Here is a 13,958-nt window from a genome sequence, read left to right as displayed (position 1 = left end):
TCATGTGTTTAACTTTATTCTATTTTACTTATTAATTAATTGGTTAATTACCTTATAAAAATTTAAAATGAGAATCTTTCAGTTGTATCTTATTTATCTTTTTTTTTTTTTTTTACTAAATAAAAAAAGAGGTCTTACATTGCCATGTGGGAGTTCATTGTTGGATCGGACCCTTTGACCCTTAATTTTTGGTGAGTCCACTACTCCACTTGGTAAATCATTGGTAAACAAGGATTCAAAACTTTCTTTGAATTCTTGTATTTATTTATGCTATCATTGGTAATAGGAGAATTTTTTTTTTTTTTTTTTTTTGCCTCCAATTTTGTAGTTTGCTCTAATTTATTAAGGTAATCAAGTTTTAAAATTTGCATCCCCAATTATTGAATTAAAAAAATTGAATAAAGAATAAAAAAGTAATCATTAGTGTATTGATGCAATGATAAAGAGTAATTATTATAAAATGGATATAATGAGTTTAACTTTATTCTATTTTACTTATTAATTAATTGGTTCATTACCTTATGAAAATTTAAAATGAGAATCTTTCAATTGTATCTTATTTATCTTTTTTTTTTTTTTTTTGGCCAAATAAAAAAAAAAGATAATTACACTTTACCTACCTGCAGTTTGCTTATAATTTTATTTACCTACCTATGGTTTCAATTTTGACACTTTACCTACCTGTGATTCTCTCCGTTAGTAATCCGTAACCCACCTACTTTCAGACGTTATAACACATTTTTTCTCAAAAACAAAAACCAAAACAGATCAGACACTTCTCTGTCTCCCAAAACACACTCCCATTCACGCTTACAAATTTTCAACATTCTAGGCTTGTTACAAATTACTATGCTTACTCCCAATCACGATTTATTACAGATATTATTGTGTTTGACAAATTACTGTGCTTAGATACTTTAAAGTTTCAGTAAAAAAAACGAAAAACAAGTAAAAAAAAAAAAACGAAAAAAGGGGATAATTACAGATAATTCAAAGAAAGGGTTTATTATAGTCAAAAGGGTCATCCCAGAAGTTCAAATCGGAGTTGGGATCGGAGAGATGAACGAAGTTGGGATTGGAGAGATGAAGGGTCATCACAAAACTCTCTCTCTCTCTCTCTCTCTCTCTCTCTCTGTTTCACTGCTCTCTCTATTTCTCACTGACCAAGGAGAATGCGTCGCCGTTCGATCTGAACTCCATCCCCTCCAAATCCAAGCCATCACCGTTCGATCTGACCTTCATCGTCGTTCAATCTGACCAAGGAGAATGCACCGCCATTCGATCTGACCTCCATCCCTTCTGAATCCAAGCCATTGCCGTTCGATCAAGGAGAATGCGTTGCTGTTCAATTTGTTTCACTTCACTTTACGATGTTGTGATTTTTTCTGGTGGGTTTATTGTTTGGCTTTGAAACCTTCCTCTCTCATATCTCTATTCCCTTGGTCAAGCTTTGCCAATCCTCCCCTTGGGTGCTGCCAATGTATATACAGTGGCTTTGTGTGATTGAGATCTTGGATGTTAAAAATCAAAACTTTAGAAATTAAGTGCTGGAAATTGTTGATCCTCCCTGTTGTCAAGTTGTAAATTGTGTTATGCTTTGATTTTAATAAATTTCTTAGTTAAGGGACAAAAAAAAAGTATAAGAAAGAAGATGAAGAACTCTCTCTCTTATGGTTTTGCTTCATTTGATTTGTATTAATTTTTTGGGTTTATCTTCTTCATTATTGTGTATGTTCTTCATGTTTGTGAATGATGAGGAACTAATATCATATTTTAATCTTGTTTTTCTCTTTTTTTTTTTTTTTTTGGGAGGAGAGAGACATAAAATGGGTGTAAAAAAACTTATTTACCCCTTTTTTTTAACAGAAGTGAGTTACGGATTACAAACGGAAGAAATCACAAGTGGGTAAAGTGTCAAACTTGAAACCACGGGTAGGCAGATCAAATTAGAGGTAAACCACAGGTGGGTAAAGTGTAATTATCTCTAAAAAAAAAAAGGTTTTTGGTGTGGGCTCATCAACCTCACGTCGCATGACAGCAATGGATAATATTACGTGTACAACACGGTCTTGTAGTGTACCTTATTTACGTCTTAATACTTGACAAAAAAAACTTCCTAAACTTTTCTAGATTAAGTATTTAGTTTAGGATAATGTTTTGACTTTTGACATGCATATCATATTTATGTTCTATAAAATATATGCATATAAATATATAATTTTTTTAATTATATAAAAATAAATTGATCAACATTTTTTTTCTTTTGATTTACTGAGGAAGACTAGTACCTGAATATCTAAGAGTCTCTTTTGTAAATAACTATTTATCACTACATTAACATAAGGTATCAATTACATCATCTTTAGAAGATTTATTTAGTTAAAAGTTAGCTTAAACCTTAAAGCTCCTATATATTTATGGGGGACAGGTGCAGAGAGATAAAGTGACACCTCTCTGCATACTGTTAGAATTTAAAGCTATGAAGGAAAAAAAATTAAATCAAAAAATTTTTTTTTTTTGAGAATCAAATTAAATTAAAATAGTTAAACCATATTTTCATCCATCCAAATCTGCTTAGTCCCATTGTCAAAAAATAATAATAAAATAAATAATTAAAAATTGCCTACTACCATTCAGGTGCAACTCTAGTGGTCCTCTTCAACATCTAGGAACTTTCCTTCTCTACTTTCTTTCCTTCCATATACAATACAACATCCAATACCAAACAAACCCACACACCCACCCACCACAATTTAGGAAAAAGAAACAAGAGGTTTAGATTTAGAATATCTTCATGGAACCAACCAATATTGTGAACTTCTTTAAAGAAAAGAAGAAGTTTACAATATTTCATTTCATGCAAACAAATCTCACCACCCTTCATAACACTATTCTTGTCTTCTTTTCTTTTATGAAATTCACTATAATTCTAGTTTTCTAAGCATGACATTGCCCATGCACTGATAAGGTTCTCTTTTTCAGCAACACTATAAGGGCTTGGCTCAGTGGGCACAACCCTGCAGTACAACTTGGTATACATGCTAAAAGTTTGTCCAGCTCTATTATTGAAGAAATCATTCGTATGCACTATAGTTGATATGTGGAAGTAGCCAAACTGCTTTCATAAATAAATGTATGATTAATAAGAATTGTCAATTTACTTTCTAAAAAAAAAAAAAAAGTCATGAAAAGAACTTGAAAATATCCACTTGGAGGAACATTTTCTGTAAACAGTGGTAATGGATCAAGTTTAGTGGGTTTCCTTACCCAAACAGTTTGTTTTTTTTTTTTTTTTTTTTTTTTTTTTTTTTTTTTTTTTTTTTAAAGAGGATTTGGGATGGTTTTGGATTTATATTTAACTATGATTATACCTACATTATTAATTTTCTTTACATGCTTCTATAATTAAAAAAAATGCCTGGTCTCTTTTTCACTTAAAATTTTATTTAATGTAGCTTAAAGTGCTTACTACTGCTTAAGATTTGTTAAATAATATATTGCACGTTCAATTTTAAGTTTAGTGGACATGAACGGACACTTTTGACTGATTCATGGTAAGACAAACAAGCGAGTTTAGACGAATTTAAATCTTTAAATATAAATAAGATGAGTTTGTAATTAAATTTCTAAATTTATAAGGGTTTGCTATGTACTATATTTAGAGGGTATTTTGGTTTTGAAAAATCGTTTCTCGCCTTAAACCTGATCTATTGACATTCTTAAAGATATTTTTTTAGATTCTCAAAAAAAAAAAAAATTATTTATATATATATATATATATACACAGAAAACAGGTGTCAAAAGTACTGCTCAAGGCAAAATAAATAAATTTTTAATTTTTAATTTTAAAAAAGATATTTGCCTGAAGATAAAAATCGAGTGATCAAGAAATGTTTGGATTTGGGCAGTGTATAATAATAATAGCTTTAACATGAATACAATTATTGGGGTTAGTTAACATGTCATATTCTACAAATCTTAATCTTCCCCCAAGTAGAAAACAAAATATGTTCATAACAACAATTGCACGGTGCTGCATGTGCTCTTTGTCAAATTGTTACTCTTTAGTCTCTGTAACTTGTAGGTCTTAGATCCATAATAATACACCTTCCATGGATCCTTGTTGACTACAAGCCGGCAATATGATAAATAAATAGAACATAAATGGTTGGCACAGAATGCCTAAGGTCAATGCAATCATAATGCATTATGCAATGTGTCATAAGGAGTTAGAATAATCTAGTTAAATATAAAAAATAAATAAACCTACATGCATTATACTTGCTTGAAATTCTGGTACTAAACTACAAATGGTGCCAGATTGGAGCAGATTGGATCAGTTGGGACTTGGGAGCACCCAATTGAAGAGCTTCTCAAATTAAATTTATTTGTTTCTTTTATAGGAGCCAGTCAAGGCTGAAGCCAAACTCACCAGCACACTGACACAATAATTTAATTTTCAGGGATGCATTGTTTCAGAATTTTAATACGTACTTCAAATATTGGAACTAGACTACAAATGGTGCCAGCTGGTGAAGATTGGATTAGGTGGAGTACTCAATTGAAGAACTTCTCAACTTAAATTCAATTGTTTATTTAAAGGAACCAAGGTTGAAAGCCAAAATCTCCATCTGACACAATATTCTTCATCTTTGAGGATGCATTGTACAAAGTTTTAATATAACATGAATCACTCTGAGATCAGCACAAGAGAGACCTAACTTGGAATTGGATCAAGATCCCTTTTGGCTATTAAGACTTAAATAATTAGCCATTTTTGAATCAAGGTCAAAACAAATATTGTTTTTCAAACTTTCATCAAACCATATTGAACAATATTTCTTAATGACCGATGTATTGTTTTTAGAAAAGCAAAAGACGAGTAGTAGGTGTTACCTAGATCAACTAGTAAAATCTAGTCACACAAGAAAGATGGAATACTTTACACTGGGGGAATGAACGTTAAAAGAAATGAAAGAGTTCTCTTATGTAGCTCAAAGGCCTGTCTTGACTTCTAAATCCCACAAAAGGAATCAAGTAGTAACTACGAAACTTTGAGTTTAATAGACATTCATGTAATCACATGAAATTAGCAGACCATATCATTAATTGTCATACAAGTACATCAACCACTTCAACCTGGAAAGCACATGGCCAACTGATACACACCAAACCAACTCATTCAAGAGTACATTCTTTACACAGAGCCCTCACATTCAAACACCCATGACACACACATGCAATCTCATGCATGCACCCGACACAAAATCTGATAATAAGGCGGGTGATGTCTGAAACAAACAGCGGGCATGGATTTTTACTAGTCATTTGACAAAGAGTAGGTCGGCTTTGGTACCTCCATCGGTATAGCAAGGCTACAGCATGGCAGTACCACTATTAAGAAAAATTTGAAAGGACAAAAAGGATTGAGATAAAACCCAGCACAGTTGCTTTATACCTTCAATAGGGGCATAATTCCGCAACTAAGTCTATTTTTATGTCTAGTCAGAAAGTCAAGAATGAAACAGTCCTTTATTGAACCATGTGGGATGTGATGAGGACAATATACTGAGATGTGGGCCCAACAAGAAGGTAAATTAAATTGGTACTGAATTGCGTCATACCTCAGTAGCATACAAAGATTAACGTGGAGGTCCTCACGAGGAAGTCTTGAGACAGTTATCACAAGGATTAGAACCATATTTGCAGGCTTTCCGGTCAAAAGACTCTCCAAAGTGATTGAGTAAGGCTTGTCTCCGACAGTCAGCCTGCAAAACTCAAAAGCATTTTAAGGATAAAACAAGGTTGTACCAATAAACTTGACTGTCTGTAACCAAAAAAGCTGAACCTTTTTTTAAGAAGAGAGAGAGAGAGAGAATGGAGAAGTCAATGGAATAATGTGCAGTTGCTAACCTTCAGTTCACAATACTGTTGCATTTTCTGAGCTTGAGTCATTGCTGTCTTAAAGCTTTCTTTTTTGTATTTAAGCCCATTCCGTAACATACACACAACCCGACTAAAATCCTTCTTCTGATATAGAGCAATGCATACTGCAGGGTGATCATCTCTTCCTGCCCTACCTGATTCTTGATAGTAGCTTTCAATCGATTTGGACATTGTATTGTGGATGACAAATCGCTGAACATTTAAGAGGGAGAGATTTAGGTTACATATCTTAAATAAACCAGACCCAAAAGAAACTATGCTGCAAGCATATTACAGATATCAAATGCTGAAATACCAGAGTTAAAAGGATAAGAGTATAATCATACAAGTCAGACCAAAGTAACAGAAAAATTGTTGTAACATTATTTTAGTCATATATATCAACCCAGTTGAGTAGCAACTGCTACACCATCCAGAGTTTTGGTGTGATCCATAATTGACCAACCCAACTGTTGGATCTAATGCTATACTAACATAAATCATGCATGCCACTTTTAAGTCAATTACTCATCTATAGCTATCCCAATCTTTGCAGCTCTTGAAATCAGCCTTAAACTGTAAGTCCCTGGGCCAGAATAGATAGAGACAATCAACTTAAAACTTGGGACATACGATGCACAATTAAATCCAACAATTGGTTTGAGAAAGGATTAAATCTAAACATACAGAGAGAGAGTGGTGTCTCAAAGGAAGTTGATCCCTCCTCTTAACAATTTAATAATACTCTTTTATCACACCTTAAAATGTTGTTAACTTGATAATTAAAACATAACCATAATCAATTAATGAATGCATCAACAAACTGTAATGGCCATTGTATAACAGGCATATATCATAATCTTTAAGTAATTTAATAATTTCGGCAAAAAATAACATAATTTAACAATTTGACAGGTGCAGTCATTTGTGGCTAATAAACTAATCACCAGAGAGAATATTTACCTCATGCAATAGAGAATTCCTAACCGTAGTTGATCGTACAATTGTGCATGACCACAGCATTATTAAAAAATTCTTTAAAAAAGCATTATAGAGAAAGTGCAGAATTTATCTGGACTTACAACATCTGGTTTGTCTATTCCCATTCCAAAAGCTATGGTAGCACATACAATATGGACCTCTCCCGTGTGCCACTTCTTTTGAACAGCAACTCTCTGGCGAGGTGCCAAACCAGCATGGTAATATTCTGTCTTAATCTTACATTTCTCATTTAAGAACTTTGAAACCTCAGCACATTCACTTTTTGAAAGGCAGTACACAATTCCAGACTGATTCTTGAAGCGATCCATTAGTAGTTGTCCAAGCTGCTTCAATGGCTCCTTGGTCTTTCCAATAACTTCGTACTTCAAGTTGGGTCTATCAAAGCTCCTTTCAAGAACCAGAGCGCGAGGGATTCTTAAAGCTTTCATTATGTCCTGCAGAAGGTGTAGACATGGGAAACATTATGTTTCTCCGAAGACAAAAAAATAGAGAAGTTCACAGTCATTCTTATTACCTCACGAACTGAATGGGTTGCTGTGGCAGTCAATGCCATCACAGGGACATCTGGGAAATTCTGCTTAAGACATCCTAACCCCCGGTAATCTGGACGAAAATCATGTCCCCATTGACTGGAAAGAATAAGTACAGAAATTAGAACAAAAAAGATTACATGATTCTCTTGTTTTTCACTAACATGATAAGAGTTGCATTGCTTGACACTTGTTCAAGAACACTGTGACCCAGTTCTTAGCATGTCACAGGATTTTATTAAGAGACCAGTGATTTGAAACATCTTTGATGCTAGGCTACAGTTTCAGAACTATTTGAATTTTAGCATAAAGGTAAGAGTTGCTTTCGCCCACTCAACTTTGTTGCAGCATTTTCATCCAGTTAATCCAAAATTCAGCAAACTTCCCATTACTTATCAAGATCAGATGTCACTAATTACTAGTCCATCTTTTAGTAGAGCAAAATATCATTCAAAACCAACAAAAATTTTGAAGCACTGCCAGTTGTTTGTTAAATATTGCATTGGTCATGGCTCTGAGGAAGGTCTTCCAACTGTTAGTCTTTTCTTCATGCCCCAACCCAGACAAGAAACATGACAGGATTAAAGAGTAATTAAAAAAAAAGGCATTACATGACCATTTTATGACTAGTGTGATGATTTGAATCTATGGAAGTGTGGAATTGAATTTGATCATGCATAATTCATCTATAGTAATTATTGTCAACATCTAATAAGTCCTACATTAATTAGCATAAAAATGTGTATACAAAAAAAAAAAGCTTTTTATCCTTTGCTTGGTAGAATTGAACTTAAAAACTTCCCCTATCTCCACACCCTTTATATCACCTGAGGTTTGACTCAAGGTCAGGCACACACTGAGCTCTACCCATATTCTACAAGCGTTACAAGAATCAAAACCAAGCAACCAAGTGCCCAACTTTTGGACAAGGCATCAATAAACATAATTCTTAACCAAGAACAATGGCCTATGGTTAAAAACTTAAAATTATGTAGTTCAAATTTCTGTCAGTAAACAGTTGTGAAGCGATGGGAAAGGTGTGGAACAGGGTTCCTTAGAAGGTGTGCTGCATGCCCATGCTTTAAGTCATATATTTGAGTATCACTTATAGCTATCAATATGAACCAATACAATAAGAACCAATACATAACACAATCAAGAAAAGTGCATACCTTACACAGTGTGCTTCATCAACAACAAAACCTGCTAGTTGTCCCTGTGATTAATGTTGGAGCATCAACAATGTGCAACAGAAATTTTCAAAATCCTACAATAGTAAACATTGGTTTGTAACATTAGTCAGAAACCTGTAAATTTTCACCTTCCGACGCAGGCATTTGAGAATCTCAAGAAATGATAAGTTCCCAGCAATCCTCTCAGGAGTTACATATAAGAGCTTGCATGATGGTTTATCTTTCCTAAAAACAAGGAAAAAAAACATGGTTGAGAAATCAATTGGAAGTCTAATGTAGAGAGCGAAGGACAGCTGAAAAAAATCAAAAGGTAATCTATTGCTGCATATGGCACATAGAAAAATATTCTTGAACAATTTTTTGAGTGGTTATTGAATCCAGGATTCACCCTCCACCTAGTACTTACAAGGGGAGGAGGTGCTAGTTGAGCTAGAGCTCATTGGCATGATTATACTTCTTATAATAGACATGAGTACAAAGAAGAAATGAACCTTGCCTTAGCTCTTGGAGGACAGCTGCTGCTTGGGAAGCAGTTTGTTGAGAATTTAAAAAAGTTGCTGGTATTCCATACTTGAGGTTCAGAGTAATTATTTGATCCTGAATGAGGGAAAGTAAGGGAGAAACAACAACCGTAACACCTGGTTGCAGAGTTGCTGGAAGCTGTACAAAACATGCAGTCACGATAATGTAAAAATTACGTTGATAGCATTACACATGAAACTACTCAAACGAAGGTCAGATATTCATATTACTGCTCAATGTTCAGAAGAATAGATATCTGATAAAATGTCAAATAGACTACTTGTTAGGGTTTTAGGGCCACTATAAGTCCAGATCAGAAACAACTCAACTTAGCAAAATTTTAGAAGATTATGTTTATATAGCTTTGACAGCAGGAGCCCTGGTTGCTATTCCCTATGAATGTGATACATCATGGACATCAGGTTTTAAAAGTGTATATATATATTTTTGATAACATGGGAATCTTTCTAAAGAAGAGCCCTTTGGACTCGCCTCTAGTGAGTAAAACCTATGGGCAATTGACCACCCGCCAAAACCAATTGCCTGGTCAGCCAGGGGCAGTTACCACTGAGCTAAAATCCCCAACAGGATGAAGGGATTTCTGTACATTTCACATCTTAATGAACCCTTTGGTGATAGAAATTTGATAGTGAACTGAGTTTCATTAACATAAGTAACAACTACAGACTATCTTGGAAATCATTTCATTGTCTGCCAATTTTATTTGGGCCAACATCACAAATAAAATGAACGGAAAAAAATTAAGCAAAAAGAAAATTATCTAATTCTAAATCTCCTAGAATGATTTCATCTCCAAACTAGATTCATAGTTTAAAGGGCCACTAAAATCTGGAAAATAAATTTGAACAGAAACAGCTTAACCAACTGTCAGAGCTTTAGATTAGACTTAAATTAAACTCTAGCAAAAGAAAAAAGGCCAAGGTTCATAGCAGTAGAATTAGTATCTATTGTAGGCCAACAAGAAATAATACACCAAATTTTAGGTTCCCCAACAGCCCCAAAAATTTAAGGACAGGAGGAAGTTTTGGCAGAAGACCTCTAATTTTATGGCATTAGTAAAAGACTAGGCTATTATATATCTGATTAACAATTGCAATGTTAGAAAAGTAAAATGGAAAATGTCATCAAGATTAGCTGTAGAAGCTATATCTCGATAAATTTTAGCCATGTTGATTTGCTGTTAATCCATGAGAACATACAGGACAGACATTCCCAAATTTGAGGAAAAGGACATGACCTGGTAACATAGACTTTTACCACCTCCAGTAGGCATAAGAATAAAGCAATCTCTCTTTGCTACAGCTGCTTTACAAGCCTGATGCTGCAATGGGCGGAATGTCCTGTTACCAAAAATTACGACATTTGCCAATTCAAAATCATCCAAAGCCTGTAATACTTCATAACTGAGAGTCTCATGTTCCACTTTTGATGTTTGGGAGCAATGTTTTTTATGAGAAACTGATGGGATTGAACCTTGAGTGATGCTGCTCCTACAATCCTTCAACAGACAAACTACTTCAGTGTCTGAAAAGAAAGGTATTTTATGCTAACTGCAACATGCAATCATTTACAGTCATATGCTTAGGTAAGTTCATAACCGGAATACATCAGCTTGTTTCCTTCAATAATTTGCAGAAATAGACAATTGCTAAAACTATAACTACTGAAGATAACTACCAGGAAATTAAGAGGCAAGTGCAGCATATGCACAACAATTAGCAGGCTTCAGAGCTGCAGTGGAAATAAGATGAGAATAAAACCTTTGGGGCTAAAATACATACCACAGATTTTGAAGAAGTTTTACTTGAACCTTCGTTGAGAACAGGACTGCTCCAATCAGTAAAAGAAGGGGTAGATTTGACATTTTTTTCCTTTCGAATTCCAAAGTCTAAGTCTTCACTGTCACTCGAAGAATCCAACTCCATAAAATTTGGATGCTTTTCGGGTGAATCATCTATAACATTGATGTAGTTTCTTCCATTGCCATCATTATCCACTTCAGGACTATTGAGAACATCTTTGTCAAACAAGTTATTCAAAGTTCCACAAGCTTCTGACTCAATGGCTTGTAAATCGTCCCATTCCTCAGTGTCTTGCATTGATTCAGCTAAGGCCGCAAGGAAATCATCACCACAGTGCTCCACAGTGATAAAATCACGGCCATCTTCACCTAAACAACATTTAGCATTAAATGAAAAGGTAAATGATTACGAAAACATCAATACCTACAGCTGAATAGAGGACCAAACAACCAACTGCACCAATCACAACCAAATAAAATAAGAATTTAGTTTGTACAATACACATACTGTCAAACATGGATATCGTCTACAAAACTCAATACTACCCACATCACTCACACACAGAACTCCTTGCATACATAACTTCAATCCAATCACAACCTCAAATACAATCACATTTCAGTAAAACAGCTCAAAACACCAGCATACAACAACACAAAAATCCAAATACAAATTTATTCTTTCTAAGTACCATAATTACTTTGCAACACACTGCAATAACTAACACACAAACCCAACAAACCCATTTCAATTGCCACCATTCCATCCTACCACTTGTCTCAAAAGTTTAAGCTATTAGGAAATAGTAAAAGTACATCATTTAACCATTACTGTAACACCTCCCCTCACTTGTGGGCTCAAACTTCGCCATAATAAGTGAGTCCAGCACATAAATTTTAAAAATTTTTAAATGCGACGTAGAGTTGAGGCAGGTTTTGAGCTCAAAGACACCTACTTTTATAGCATAATAAACTATGGTTTGTCCCAAAAGCTTAAACAGTTGTGATCTTAATCATTAAACCACTATTCTAACACAAACACCCACTATTACAAATCCCCAAAAAAAATTAACAGAACAAAAACAAAACCAAAAAATTAAAAAATTAAAAACCCAAAACACAGTTCAGACTTTCAAGTCACTAACACTTACACCCATAAAATCACTTAAAGTACACACATTTATGTTTGTAAAAAAGAACAAAACCAAAAACAAACAAACAATAAATAAAAACCCAAAACCCATTTCGTAAGTTGAGATCACTAACACATACACACATAAAATCACATAAAGTACAAACATTTATGGAGAATGGGGTTTTAAAGTTGGTGGGGTTTTTTTGGGTGTAGAAATGGGTATATACCATAGAGTTGAACCATACGATCCAAGCACTTCTTTGCTGATTCTTCATCGAACCCAAAATCAAGAGCCAAGCTTATCAACCGAGTTTTCTCCAATTCCAAATCGTAGTCGTCCATTTTGTTCCGAAGAATTTGACTGCGAATGTGAATTGAGATTTTCTCCCGCGCGAAATTGCTTTGAAATGTAACCTATAAAAAACATGTAGCTGAAGAAGTTCGGTTTATATAGAGGATTAGAACCCTGTGAAACGTTGTCGTTTTGCTTTAGTACTTTTACTCTTCTTCTTCTTCTTCTTCTCTCTCTCTCTCTCTCTCTCTCTCTCTTTTTTTTTTTTTTTTTAAGTCCTTTTAACTCACATGTGTTTCTAGTGTAACATTTCGACCCATAATAATATTCACTTTAAAAAAAAATGGGCCTATAAAATGAAGTAGTTTTGCTATTTGGAAACATATATAGTTTAATGGCTATTTTGGACATAAATGAACAAGAGGATTGTATTTAAGACATAAGTAAATTAATGAATTGAAAAGAATATATATATATATATATATATTAAAGAGATTTAAAGGAAGTAATTTGTAATTTAATATAATTTTAAAATTGAAATTACTATTAATTTTTCTTTTGTAAAGACTTGGATAATGTCATATGTGCGCACCTAAAGCGAGCTTAATGGACCAGTCTCACTCTTGGGCTCACAATATACTTACAATGTGGGTTTTGGATTTCCTACTCTGGGTGACTCTAACTTAGAGACCCATAAATGTTTCTACAATCTCTGGACTGCTTTCCTCTCACTCTTTGTAGCTCTTAATCTAGACTCGAGACTCTCCTTTCAGACCTTCAACAACCTTTTTCCTTTCCTTGGTCTCATATATTTATAGTCCAAAATTAGTGGGAAAATCATGATTATTCTCAAGGCTAGTGGGAATGGAGGTCCAATATTGTTATCGCTAAGTGGATGTTTAGTTGGGAGTGTGGTGTAAGTGGCATTGGAACTAGTTCCTACTTCAAGGAAGGGATGATGTTTGGCGGCGGAATTTGCCAAGGAGTCACCGAGTATCCAGGATAGGGCCTTCCCGAGCACTCATGCGCATAGGAGTTGGACGCGACGGGCAACTTCCCGGCCACGAACTGACAAATACCTATTTCAAAGACTGGCCCAACAGGTTTTGGGCCAGATATGGTACTACGGGATTTGCTCCTATGGCCCTAGTGGGTCTTAAGCCTAGTTTCTTTGACATAAGTGTTAGGAACCGCAGAACATATCGTTTAGCTTGGGTCTAAGGCCCAAATGGCTTTGAGGGCCCGGTGCCGTACATCATAAATGATTGTTTAATAACTCATTTAGTTTTAGACAACATTTTTTACTTGTTTCACAAATTAAATGAATAATTTGATAAAATTATTACAATTATTTAATTCTCAAATAAGACAAGAGCTTATAATAGTAATAATTGACATTTTCCTATGCATATAGTGCTTTGGACGTTTATGGAGGAAAGGAGTTCAAGTTACAAGAGTGGCAACATATTGTAATTATCTCTATAGGGGGTGGGGGGTTGAATTGAAGCTACCTCGTGGACCTTGAGTCGAAGAGATA

At 34.4% G+C, this 13,958-nt stretch overlaps 1 protein-coding gene across 1 annotated transcript; it reads right to left on the bottom strand.

Annotated features, from left to right (window-relative positions):
- Positions 1–4,956: 4,956 nt before the first annotated feature.
- LOC115980028 (ATP-dependent DNA helicase Q-like 1) lies at positions 4,957–12,565 on the bottom strand. The gene is made up of 10 exons (XM_031102219.1): positions 12,357–12,565; positions 10,975–11,363; positions 10,431–10,691; positions 9,147–9,310; positions 8,779–8,875; positions 8,630–8,673; positions 7,442–7,556; positions 7,008–7,361; positions 5,914–6,138; positions 4,957–5,768 (listed from the first exon to the last, which is right to left on the bottom strand). The coding sequence occupies exons 1-10, from the start codon at positions 12,469–12,471 to the stop codon at positions 5,658–5,660; spliced, it is 1,875 nt and encodes a 624-aa protein (XP_030958079.1). The 5' UTR covers positions 12,472–12,565; the 3' UTR covers positions 4,957–5,657.
- Between the last annotated feature and the right edge of the window lie 1,393 nt (positions 12,566–13,958).

The sequence above is a fragment of the Quercus lobata genome, chromosome 3 (assembly GCF_001633185.2).
Source record: "Quercus lobata isolate SW786 chromosome 3, ValleyOak3.0 Primary Assembly, whole genome shotgun sequence".
Taxonomy (NCBI): Eukaryota; Viridiplantae; Streptophyta; class Magnoliopsida; order Fagales; family Fagaceae; genus Quercus; species Quercus lobata.
Note: the sequence above shows the minus strand (reverse complement) of the source record. Positions and strands in the feature narration are given on the sequence as shown.

What these genes read in the sequence shown, in the direction of transcription:
- LOC115980028 (XM_031102219.1), bottom strand. Translation starts at nt 12,471, where the DNA reads ATGGACGACTACGATTTGGAATTGGAGAAAACTCGGTTGATAAGCTTG. An exon ending in TCGTATGGTTCAACTCTATG is followed by an intron (nt 11,364 to 12,356) that starts GTATATACCCAT and finishes AATGTTGTTTAG; the next exon opens with GTGAAGATGGCCGTGATTTT. An exon ending in GATGAAGCACACTGTGTAAG is followed by an intron (nt 7,557 to 8,629) that starts GTATGCACTTTT and finishes TATTCTTTCCAG; the next exon opens with TCAATGGGGACATGATTTTC.